Raw genomic sequence first — 13,486 nt, 5'->3', positions numbered from 1 at the left:
AAACGAGGACCTAACCTCTTCTTTGAAGTTAGCTTGAGGAAGTGAAATATAAGCTGTGACTGTATAGGTAACTAGAGTTACCCAAGGTAACAATTGGACACTCATTCCACCATGTAGATGCCCTGAGTTGTGAAAGAACTTGCAGGCTCAAGGAACCAGTATGAATGAAGAATGTTGAATAAGGAGAAAAATCCAGTTAAATCCAGTTAGCTATCAATAAGAACCAGATCTAGGGACTTAGTTCTAACTGCAATGAGAAGTCATTTCAAGGTGCTAAGATTCGATTTGCAGTTTGAAAGTATCACTGCGTAGAAGATCAGAAATAGATTGGGATGAGAGAGCTAGTGAAGATTTCCATGCAGATGATGATGAGACAGATTAGATCAATAGTGGTGATGAAGATACATTAGCAAGTTAAGGAGATATTTAAGAGAATAGAGTTTGAGTGACAGTTGAGATGCTGTGAACTGAAAAAGAGGAATGTCAGGGATCTAGGTTTCTGGTATGGATTGTGATGCAATTTATTGAACTCAGCAGCTAGAGGGGGAAAAAAGGTTGGGGGCAAGCTTATGAATTCAGTTTGGACGTATCACATTTGAAATGACTTAAGAGATCCCAGGGGGGATGTCAGATGGAATTTAGAAAAAGATATTTGGACTATGGTGTGTGAACATCTATGGAATACAGTTAGGAAATGAAGCTTTGGAATGGATGACTTAAGAGCAAACCGTGAGGAAGTTTTCTGAGATTTTAAAGTTAAATAGAGGAGGAAAACCTGGCAAAGGAAATTACCAAAGAATGTTTATATGCAGAAGGGAAACTGTCAGAATATGTTTTCACCAAAGTCAGTAGACAGTAACAATTCACAAAGGAGATGGCTACCAGGACATCATGTATGGTACATACTCAGCAGCACAGAGGCTTGGTGTGTAGAGGTCATTAGTGATCGTGGAAATAAATCCATGTGTATGAGAAGTGAGGTGAAGAAATAGAGATTATTCCTTCAAGAATTTTGACTAAGGGGCAAGAGTGAATAGCAACTCTTAGAGAATTATGAGATCCTGTGTTTTGGGGGTTTTTGGTCATTTTTTAAAATAATGCATGAAACAGGAATATATTTAAGTGTTGGTCAATTAATCAAAATGACAGCCTAAAGATCCAGGAGAATGGGAAGGTGATGCGATCCAAACATTAATGGTGAGGTGTTTGCTTTAGAGAAGGGAAAATTCTCCCTACATTTTAATGGACAGGAAGAGAGAAATGAGGGCCCTGGGTAGGAGAGGACAAAGCCCCTGTCTGCTGCCTCCTGTTTTCTCAGTTTGCAGCAAGCAAACTGCCAATGGGAGGTGGTTAGTGGGAGATTTGGAGATTAGTGTATTTTAAACAACTAGTCAGTACTATGTGCAATTTTTTCCCAGGAGAACTGTACAAAACACAGGGTTCAGTTAATCCATCACAATTGACTCCCCCTAACATAGCCAGGTGTGATTAAAAAGTCAGAGGGGCAGAGGAATTTAAATTCCTTGCAATAGAGAGTCAAAGAATGGTTGATAGAATTTAAATTAGAAGAGAATAGAAGGGAAATTAGTGCCCTGGAAATTCCATCCATGTTAAAAACATCATCAGAGTTTGGGCATGTGAGTAGCAGTGTAGAAGGACATAACTTGTAATGAGATGGGGTATTGGTTCAGAGAGTTTAGAAATAGGGATATTTGGGGTGATGACAGGACTCAGATCATGTTATTTGTGTGTGTGACCTGAAGGATTCAGGGAAAGACCACAGGAGATGAGCAGGTTCATGATGGGGTGACATGGTGGATGGGACGCCTGTGAGGCTGATGAGCTCACCTGAGCTGATGTTTGAAGAGGCAGCATAGTAGGGACAAGGTAACATGGTGCCAGAGTCTTGCCTGAGTGGCTGGGGTGACCCAAACAGATGGATGAGAGGAGAAGCAGATGGTGGAGTCCTTATCACCAGCCTTGGAAGAACAGGAGTCTTAGAAGTGAGGTTCAGGAGAGGCTGATGGGAAAGATGGAAAAGAGCATACTTTTTGAAGAAAAGTAAGGGTTTTCTTGAAGAAGACTGTGGCTTCAGTGAGCCAAGAGCCGGATGAGAGTAGAGCTGGGAGATGGAGAAAACAACTCAACAAGGAAATAGTTTGTTGAGGAGGAAGGGAGGTATGGGGTTGTCAGGCCTAGAAGATAAGGGGTGGAACATTTCAAAAGTTGATATTGGTGTGTGTGTGTGTGTGTGTGTGTGTGTGTGTGTTTGGGGATGGGGGAAGAGTGAGGAAAATCATACCATTGAACAGGGCTTGGGGGTTTTTAATCCTATTAACCTTTAGGGGCAGATGGCCTCTTGAGATTGTCAGAATTCATCTCTGGCCTGGAGTGGTTGGAGAACAGTGCTATTGTGTAGGGTAGTGTAGAGAAGTGTGGCTTGGGGTGGAGGTGCAGTGTGATGTCAGTCCTTTCTCAGTTGAGCTTTGACTGCCACTTGGGTTAGGCCTTGGTCTTGAGTCAGCTGCTCATGGCCAGTTTGCCTGTGGGCTGTCATGTGTTCCCATCTCAGCTTGTGGCTATATTCCCTTTGCTATACTTAATATCTATATCTGTATAATTAATATCTGAAAGAATAGGTGAATGTCCTCATATCCATTTGTTTCAATTTCTTCAATGCTGATTCATTTTCTCCTTTAATATTAATTGTGTTGTGAGTATTATTTATTTTACCATGGTGTTTTCTGCTAAATCAATTTATAAAATATCAAGTACTCAATAAGTGGGGTTTTTTGGTGATAGTTTGTTTTTAATTTGTAAAGTATCAATTAACATCATGTACATATTTTAGTCTCTCCAGTTCTTTAATGAGGGTGTTTTTAAGGTATGTTCTTTTACTTCCTGAAGGAGCAAATGATGTGAAAATCCTTCCAGGTCAAGCTGTTTGTCCTACACCTGGGTGCCGAGGAATAGGCCATATCCGTGGTCCACGTTATTCAGGACATCACAGGTAAAATTTTTTCTTACTTAAATTATTTTAGGGATGAATGAGAACATTATGCAGATTAGCTACTTCATGTAGCATCATAAATGAATCTCCTGAATGCAGCTTCCCCCATCCTACTCCCTTCTCTGTAACTAAGGCCCGTCTTTCCTGTTATGTGCCTTCTTATGCCCTTCTAGAGTCTTCTTGGACTCTGAAGTATTTCCCAGATTTACATCACATCCCTGAATCTCTGCTCTCTGGTGGTTTTCAAAATAACTGCATATCCTCCGATACACTCACCTCCCTACGTCCCACCCCTGTTCTGAATCATCTCCATACCCCTTCTGAGACTAGTTTTCTTCCAGAGAATTCTAGAGTCTCTTGTTTTTTCCCCTCGTTTCCACCTTACCTCTGTTGCTTTTTCTCTCTTATTCATTTGGAGAAGAACTAATTCTGTGAAAGAATAGAAAGTAAGCGTGAAGTTTATGTCTATGTTTTAAATATTTTAATAGAACATGGAGCAGATGGTTCTTATAAGAGAAAATACAGGTAAATACGCAAGTCTTTACTACTTTTTCTGTCCTCATCAATTGGTGAAATGATGCATAGACACATTATTCATATTGACAATCCAGTAACAGAATGGCTTTTCATCAGCATACCCAAAATATCTGACAAGATAAATTTAGAGGAGGAAAAGTTTACTTTGGGCTCACAGTTTCAGAAGACTCAGTCGATGGTCAGCCAACTCAGTCGCTCTGGGCCTGAGGTGAGGCAGAACATCTTGATGGTAGTGTGGGGCCAAAGAGTGCTGCCCAGGCTCATAGCAACCAAAAAGCAGAGAGGAAGCAGCCAGTGACAGATTTCAATGCCATATCCCTAGTGACCCACCACCTCCAGCCATGCCCACATGCCTACAGTTACCAACCAGTAGTGCATTCAAATTATTAAGCCATGAAATGGATTAATCTACTTATGAGGTTATATCCCTAATCACTGCCTAAAAGCCCCATCTCTGAATCTTACTACATTGGGGAATCATGCTTTCAAAACATGCGCTTTTGTGGAGATATTTCTAGATCCAAACCATAACCCATAATGGATAAACTAAAACCCAAAAGAATTGACATAAAATTAGTCCTGTACCCAAATTTATAAAAACAAGCATCCCAGATAAGTTTAAAGACAAAAGTATAACATGTGAAGCAGAAAACTTTTGTTCAAATGAAAGAGATCTAAATGCAGTATGAGAAGTCCTTGCTTTATCAGGGGTTGCAATTCTGGAAAGCTATGATGTTAAAACTTTAGTCTCTCAGTCACACTTTCTATTTTTCAGATGCTCAGAAGCCACATGTGGCTAATGGCTTCTGTATTGGGATGGCACAGATGTGGTGTTCTCTGAACTTTCCACCATTGCAGAGTTCTGTTAGGCATCCCTGAGAAAGTCTAGCACATTTCACCTTCTCTTTTTGGATTTCTGAATGACAGGTATTTCCAGGTGAAATAAATGGACATCCTAATGCCTCCTTCAACGTGTGGGTCATTCTTCTCAAAGTTAGCCGGGACATAATTTTGCAGTTTTTCTGTTCCTTAGCACTCCCTGAGATTCCCTCTGGCAAAGCTGTCCTCCCTAGACAGCCCCTTCAGGCTGCCCCGCAGCTCACTAAGGCCTCTTTTCCACTTCATCAGAGCTGACTTGCCTCCCTCACTATTCTGTGATTCACCTTTCCTGACTGGATTCTGCACTGTGAACAGATTTCTAGTGGGCATGTTCTAACCTGTTCCAGCCTCTTCTCTAAACTCTTGCTCCTCTGTAGACATAATTAGAGCCTGGTTGATGTTCTTATTTCTGTCATCTCATTATCAATAGTATTGAGACTATTTGACATGTTTTATCTAACAAGTAGTCTCTAAAAGTTGGGCTTAGAACTTATGAATAAACTAGAAGAACATAAAAATCAGGAAGAGTTTAAAGAAAAGCATCCTATGAGGTTCAGAGGGGAAAAAATGAAAAACCAAAGACATTGTGAGGAAGCCAGGAGGTGTGAGACACTACCCTAACTCAAGACCTCACAAATGCACAGAGCTGCTTGGGGAGATGCCTTAAGACTGGGTGATGGCTCTTGTTCAGCTGAGACCTCAGTATGACAGAGCAGGGATCATGTAAGTAAGAGCAGATTGTTCAAACCATAATGACTCCAGGGCTTCAGAAGTGAAAAACGAAAAGCAGTGAGTACCCTCAATTAGCTTCTCTTTAGATTAGAAAAGATAAATTCAAGAATTATATATTTTTCAGAATTACATATATAAGATTTATAAGGAGTTTAAATCATCAGATAAATAAATCCTAAGTTACTTATGAATGGAAATGCAAAATAGATTTTTATTCTATTTAAAACTATTTTGTATTCAAGGAATGGAGACAAATTTCCTGGTGGAGTTAGTGCAAACAACAAGGCAGTTATTGGAGGGCGGGGCACAGGTATTAGAGGTCAGCTGTAGTAAGCACTGAACATCTCTTCTCCTGCTTTAAGCATTTAATCAGCATCTTTAACCAACTTAATTTATGAACGTAACTATGTGTATGACCTCTTTTAATTAACTAGATAAAATTGTTTTGATATCATGTATTATCTCCAGGGTTCATTTTCATGTTATTTCTATTAATGGAGTCCAGATATTACATGGCTCTAAAAGATTAAAAGTATTGTTCTTCAGCACTTGGTAGTGTCTGATGGGATATTCACACACACACACACACACACACACACACACACACACACGTGTGACTGATAGAAAGCGTCTATCACCCAAGGTTATCATTATGTTTTGTTCCTGGGGGTCTAAGAGATGGTAAGTAATAGGTGACGATTTTTTAATGTTGCTTCATCCTCCCAAATCCTAGATGTGGTGTGATAGTCATTTCTACCTTGAGTTTCCTGACAAATTTAAATGAATTGAACTTGCATATTCCAAAACAAACTTTTTTTTCCTCCTGTCACAGACATGGACCTTTACTATAGAGCCTTCCTTCTACAGATTGCCTTATGTAGTTTCATCTCTACTATATATTTTTATATCTTAGAAAAGAAAAAGAAAAAAGAAAAAGCCACCCCCCCACCAGTATCACTGAAGTGTGTAGTTGGTTTCTGCTTCCAAAGCCTGGGGGTGGGTGAGCATGAAAGCAGGCCTTCACTTGAAGCCAAGTGGCTGTTTCAGTCTCTTTTCTGTAAAACACTCCCAGTCCATAAAGTGCTTGCAAGTAGTGAGTGTTGTTTTACCATTTCATGTCCGAATTCCTGGCTTCCACTCAGCCTGCTGTTTTGAAAGGAAGTAAACAGTCTCCTTAAAGTACGTTGTCGATGTCTTTTTTGTATGGCTAACAAGGGCAACAGTGACACCAAGATATCACTAAAGAAAATTGGGAATAGTGTATCAGTTTGATAAATCAGGTAGACCTGTGAGTACTTCTCAAATAAATTTCAGACACATTTAATTTAGTTTTCATTAAAATAAGGAAATAACCATAATATTCAAGTCTGTCTGGAGTTCATGCAGAATCTACATAAACTATTATTTGAGAGAACTTGCATTAGTTCTTATCTTTATGAAAATAGAACTTTCGGCACTCAGTTATCACACAAATTACATTTTATTTGAATGAATTTACTGGGAATAAAAGGAGTAGGTATATTTGTTTACATAGAAATATTCAAAGATGACAACAAGGTCCAGGATTAGACATGAAGTTGTTTTTTCTAAATAAGTAAAACACAGACCCTGGAAGATTTTATCTATCTCTGTGTCATAAAGTATACAAAAGTAATTTATTTGTCACAGTGTGAGAGCCACTGGCCCCAGTGCGCATATGTGGGGGCATGGCACATATTGGCAATGCATCTGTAAAGGAGCAAGTGCTGCCCAGAGATGGGGCGTCCAATGAAGCAAAGATGACTTTGGGTGCTCTTTATGCAAACCTAGCATAATTCAGCCTCTATTTGTAATTCTTGTGAATCTTTTTGTTAGCTCAGATGGAAAAGGTGGAAATTATTTCAGATGTTTTCTTCTTTTTTTTATCTGTTCCTGTGTGTGAGACAGAAAGAGAAAGTGTGAAGTGTGTGTGTGTGTGTGTTTGTGTGTGTGTGTGTGTGTATTCATGTTCAAGGCTTTAGGCTGGCCTGAGTTGGACATCCAGACCTGCCTCTTACTGTGTGATGTGGGGCAGTGGCAGATTGCCCCCCTATTCTTAGTTTAAATTTCCTCATCTGTAAATGGGAGCTTTTTGCATTAGGAAATGTCAAGTTCTGTGAGATTACAACAGACCTAAATCTTTACTCACTAAATAATACAGTATCATGCTGCTCGAAATATGATTGCCTAAAATATAGAGAAACAAAATAATAAAAGGAAGTTTAACACATCCATTGCAAACAAGGGTTTATTAAATAGGCCAAAAAGACACACTGATGTACAGATTCTCAATAGCCTGCTAAAAGAAGACTGACTAAAAGATATAGATCAAGTAAAATCAAAATAAATCTGCTTAAAAGCAATTTGCAAAACTTGAGTGTTAGGCTATAAAGAACTCAATAAATTCTCAAAATGAAAACAGTTCTTACCCTTTCCCTGATCAAAATGCATCAAGAAAAAATGCTGAGAAAAAATCATATCACCTAGAATATATGGAAAAGTATTCATAACTGTAGCTTCAATAATCATAGGCTCAAAAGAGAACCTAACTTTGAATCTCAGAAAATCTAGATGTAGTGCAATGAGAACACTAAGGAGATAAATTTTGGGGGCATTACTCTGTGTAGGTTTAGAAAAAAAATTACATTCCATTCATTTAAGACAAAATGGAAATATAATATTAAACTCAAAAAGCTATAAGAAATTTTTTTAAGAGAGAGAGAAGAGAGAAAGAGAGATATATATAGAGAGAGAATTTTAATATTTATTTATTTATTTTTTTTTAGTTCTCGGCGGACACAACATCTTTGTTTGTATGTGGTGCTGAGGATCGAACCCGGGCCGCACGCGTGCCAGGCGAGCACGCTACCACCTGAGCCACATCCCCAGCCCCAAGAATTTTTAAAATGATTACAAAAATACAAAGAATACCTAATTAAAAGATAAAATGAATGAATTGCAACACAGAGACATAAAAAAGGAAGTGAATTATTAAGACAATCCCAGAGTTGGTCCTTTGAGACAAAATGATAATACTACTACAATAGATAATAAACAGCACCAATTCAGTTTTTAAAAACAACAAAAAACAAACAAACAAAACTGTCCTATATAGTCTATGCCTCTTTGCCGCAGCCCGGCTGGCTGGGCAAAATAACCGGGGGGTGACGAACAACTTGTGTACGTTGATACAGCAGGAGTGGAAGCCGTTTATTGCAGGACAGGAGCAGTATTTATACATTCCACACAGCTTATCTAATTAACATAAACTAGATACAGCAGTCAACCAATCAGGAATCTCCACACTTAATGGCTTGTTTTTGTTACTTCTCAAACCACTCCCTCTGGCATTTTGCCAGGCACCATCCAGACTTATTTAGGAACTCTAACATTCCCCTGGCAAAATGCCAGGTGTTATTTTGACTTGTTTACAGACTCCAACACCTCTTACTGAGATTTGGTGGGGGACTCCCCTTATGGAAGGAATTGGAATCACAGCTCTTAGATTTCTCATTTGGTTGCTCTGAATTTACTTGTAATAGTTTCATCTATTTCATTTGCCTTCCTTCCGATTGTGGCATTTGGGAAATCCCAGGGCTCCTCTTATGCTTCCCTCCACCATCTTAGAGGTTGCCTTTCTTCTGTAAAGCGAACATTTCCTCAGCTATCTTCCTGCCACTGGGGTTGACTTTTAACAAACACCATTGGTTGCATCACTGTGACCTAAGAGGACAGACTCCTCAATTTAACCTTTGGCTCCTTTCAGCCTTTGCTCTGGGCAGCCTCAGACTACTCTTGCTTAGTTCTCTCACCTCCAAAGCTATTATCATCAGGTGGTCCATTTATCAATGGGGTAACCCTTCTGGAGCCCTCATTCCTCTGGCCTGCACTGGTTTCTCGCTGAGGCCAGCTGCACAGCAGTCTTCCTGCCTTTTATCTCTTCTGGGGACTCCCTTTATTTCCTTCTCTTGGAGCCTCCATCAGAGGCGGGGATCTGAGCCTCTTGAATTCTGACAATTTTATTTCCTGGTTTACTTTCTCCTTTTCCTGGCTTTTGGGGATGGGATTTGTGAGAAGTAATTATTTTGAATGTATAAAATATTCTTTGTTTCCTAGCCATAAAATTTAGTTGTGGGTATAGTTACAATTGGAATTTCTTTCCTTTTTTTTTTACAATAATGAAGGCATCACTCCATGTTATTTTTACCTTTTTGTTGTTGAGAAGTCCACAGTTATTCAGATTTCAACGCACCAGCAGGATTTCTCTCCCCTCTCATACCAATCATCCTATTCCCTCCCCCTCTGCAAGAATGACATCCTTCCAGAAACATGTAGGACTTTCTGTGAATCACTAACGTTCTGAAGTGGTCCTCTTTTCATTCATTGCTTCAATCTAGAAATGAACAACTTTTATTTCTGGGAAACAGTCTCATAGTATTTCTTTGATAGCACTTTCTTTTTTGTTTGTATTCCTAAACACGTTTGAAATTTTCTTGCATAGCTTTAAACTCCTTGTCTTTTGTTCTGGTATATGAAATGTTTCCTCAACTTTGTCTTCCAATCCTTCAATTGAAGTTTTTAATTATATTTTGATATTTTTCAGTTTTTGTGAATACATCCCTTTTCTCTTTTTTTGTTTTTTGTTGCATCCTGTTCTTACTTGATGGACAGTGTCTCGTCTTACCTGACTGATAAAGGTTGGAGTTATCCTTGTTATTTTTTGTTTGTTTGTTTGTTTGCTCCTTGCATTCACTCTTTTTTCTGGTATTTTTTTATTTGTTGTTTTTAGATATACACAATAGTAGGTAGGTTGCAAATCAGTCATGGGTCTTTACTTCTATCCATTACTATAAAATTCTTGAAGGCTAATGTGTAGGTCTGATTTTATGGAACTGGGGAATAATTATGTGACAATTCAGTTCATTTCTATCTTTTTAAAGAAAATTCCATATGAAATCCTTCATTTTACAGCAACTAGGGCATTGTTTTCCAAAGACGCTATATTTTTGACACATTTTAAGCATTTTTTAAGTACAGCATTCCAAAGTAATCAATTTCCAAAGTTGTATGAACTGTCCCTATTATGATGAAAAACAGACAAGAGTTTGGTTTATTTCTTTGTGAAAACTATAGCACATAAATTAAGGAAAGTCAAACTGATGATCTCTGGTTACTTTAAATCATCTTGAAAATTAAAATCACAGTAAAATGTAGACAAAGACAATTCATTCTCTTAGTAATTAGAAATAGTACACATTATTTTAAAATTGACACCATTTTATCACCAGACTAGCCCATGGGTAATATTAATATTTGGATAGCATAGAGAAGAATTAAAAAGTAAACAACTACTTATAATTCATCAGCAAAGCTAATGTGCATTAAAGGTTTCATTTTCCAGGCTTTTTGTTTCTGAGAAACTATTTGATATATTGACAAGAGCAGCGTATGTTGCCTGTTTGTATTCAGTATAATTGTACTCACATTTTTTTTTAACTGAGTACAATCAACACATACTGGTTTTGTAATTTGTTTCTTATGTTGTTGAAAGTTACTCAGATATATTCATCAGATATTATATTTTTGGTGTGTAAACTTCAAGATTTTTGTGTCTTGTTTTCTGGATTCTGTATTGTTAGAAATGACTCTTCTTACTGTTTTTTCCCTTGAGTTCTGCCTTGTCTCATTATTAACGCCAAAAAAATTATTTTGTGTGCCTATGTGCATATTCAAAAAGCACTTGCCTCTTCTATTACTTTTAGCTGTATCATGTTTTTTATTTAGGTTTGCATTTTAGAAAAGCATATAACTGTCTTAAAAAGAAAATTGTTGTCTTTTTCTGTTTTTGACAACAGAGTTTAACCTATTTGCAATTACTGTTAAAATTACTTCAAAAATTATACATCTGCCAACTTGTTTTATGCCATAAACATTTTGGTGTGGTGTTGTTGTTGATGATGGTGCTGGTGGTGAGACTCGGAAAGAACCTTGCCTTTCCTTCCTTTCTCCCTGAATCAGTCCCTCCCTCCTTCTTCTCTTCTTTCATTCCCTCCATCCTTTTAAAGAACATTTTGGTTGTTGATAGATCCTGCTTTAGAAGGAAGGCTTATAACTATTCTAGTGGTCATTCTAATGTTTTCAAACACATTCTCAAACCTACCTTTACTTAACTTTCAAAGTCATTCAAATATTAATCTCTGGCTTTCTTTTGGGAAAGATGAAATGCTAAATGTTTTTCTTTTTTCTCTAATCCAATATGCCCTGTAGTATTACTTAAATTTTATTTTATGCACATTATAATTTCCTCTCAACTGTTTAGAGGTGAAGATCCTTGGAAAAGGGGGAGGGGATATTTTGCAATCATATTTAAAACAACCATGCACCTTAATTTTTTATGTGTTTTACTGGTTCCAGTGGTAATCTCCAATCCTTCTCAGCCACAGTGTCCTACATTTTTTTTTAAATTTAGTATTTTTTGCTCCTTGTCCTGACACACTTTTTTTTCAAGTTTTTTTTTTAATTTCCCTATGATGCCTGCATGTCATATTTAAATTCTTTACACACAAGAAAATATCATCTATGAAAAGAATTTGACATGAGATAGAAATTTGTGCCCAGATATTTTCCTTTCAGAGTTCTGTCCATGTTTCATCCTCTTAGCCTCCAGTTTTAATTGTGGTGGCAAGATCTTCTGTCAGCTGATTGGTGTCTGTGTGTGTGTGTGTGTGTGTGTGTGTAAAATTTTAAATTCCCCCAGATCAATCAATTAATCTATCTATCTATCTATCTATCTATGGTTTTCTTTTTATTAAATTTACCTATAATACCATTTTCAGTTTTTTAATATTTTTTGTTGTTGATGGACACAATATCTTTATTTTATTTATTTATTTTTATGTGGTGTTGAGGATTGAACCGAGTGCCAAATATGTGCGAGGCAAGCACTCCACCACTTGTTTCATGGGAGCCCTCACTGAAGTTTTGGTGGAGGCTCAACACTTTCTGGCATAACATTTTGCCATCCATCACAACTCAGTTCTGTAAATGTTTTTCACTCTGATTCAGTGCCATTTCCATCTTAAATACACTGTGGTCATAACCTGTGCAATGTGAGGTACAGTAGCAAAACTACCATGAAGTTTTCTTTACAGTTTCATAATTGGGAATTCATTCTTTCAAAGATCTTAACAACCTTAGTGTGTCATTTTTTCCCCCTTAAATGGAGAACTTTTCACTTAAAAGAAGCACTTTACAGCAACTTTTTTGCATGTGCCAATTGCCAGCATCACTGTCTTGTGCTTTGTGGCCATGATTAACGTGAGTAAAATAAGGTTTACTTGAACACAAGTGCTGAGACAGTAATCTGATAACTGAGATGGCTAAGTGACTAACAGGTGGGTGTGATGTTGGACAAAGGGATGCGTCATATCCCGGGTAGGACAGAGTGGCATGGCACATGATCTCATCACACTGCATAAGATTTATAAGATTTAAATTTTAATTTGTTATTTAAATTTTATTTAAATAAAAATTTATTACTTATTAAATGTTTATGTCTGTAACTTTCCATCTGATATTTTCAGACCACAGTTGTATTCAGGTAACTAAAACCAAAGAAAGTGAAATTGCGGGTATGGGGGAACTACTAAAAAATATCTGTAATAATGTTTATTAAGAGACACATAACATAATTCTCTAAGATCTATGGCATACTGCCTAGACAAGATTTATTCTAAATTGCATGTAACATTCACACATGCATTTCACCATTTAGTACAATGTAAATATCTTGGTCCAAGAATCACATTCCAAAAGTAAGACCCATAGCTGTAAATTGATCGCTGGCAACAGCAACTGGATGGGAATAATTCCTTTTCCTAAAGGTGTTTCAAGAGTCAAAAATCAATGATCCTTCCATTATTTACCAAGTACAGGAAAAATTTATATCATTACATAATTAACTTCTGTGGTCTCCTGGAACTACTCAAAATGTTCAGGAATTTATCCCAGTTACTTCATACTCTGAAGCATGAATTAAAATGGTTTATTCTCTTCACAAGGAAAAAGCATCCTTAAGCCTAGGAAGTTTTTCACTCTCTGTATTTTTTATTTGTATGATAGTTCTAAAGATATAATTGTCTTGGGGACAGTTTTCCTAATTTTTGGAAAATGAACTCCACTATTAAAACATAATGGCTAAAATCCAAGGAATTTATGTAGCCAGGGCCAGTCTTCCTTTGGTAAACAGAATAATGTTGTAAGTACAACTTATTTTTGGAAGTTACGAATAGACAATATAGTGGACAAATT

General features: G+C 37.3%; 1 protein-coding gene across 3 annotated transcripts in view; it reads left to right on the top strand.

Moving 5' to 3' along the window:
• Window positions 1–13,486, top strand: part of L3mbtl4 (L3MBTL histone methyl-lysine binding protein 4) — a 326,421-nt gene that overhangs the window by 159,032 nt on the left and 153,903 nt on the right. For all 3 annotated transcript variants that reach the window (XM_048806537.1, XM_048806538.1, XM_015482542.2), the window contains one exon: window positions 2,908–3,010. In XM_048806537.1, coding sequence (XP_048662494.1) covers window positions 2,908–3,010 — 103 coding nt within the window. The remainder of the gene's footprint in view (window positions 1–2,907; window positions 3,011–13,486) is intronic.

The sequence above is a fragment of the Marmota marmota genome, unplaced genomic scaffold (genome assembly GCF_001458135.2).
Source record: "Marmota marmota marmota unplaced genomic scaffold, marMar, whole genome shotgun sequence".
Taxonomy (NCBI): Eukaryota; Metazoa; Chordata; class Mammalia; order Rodentia; family Sciuridae; genus Marmota; species Marmota marmota.
This window is presented reverse-complemented; position numbering and strand designations above follow the sequence as displayed.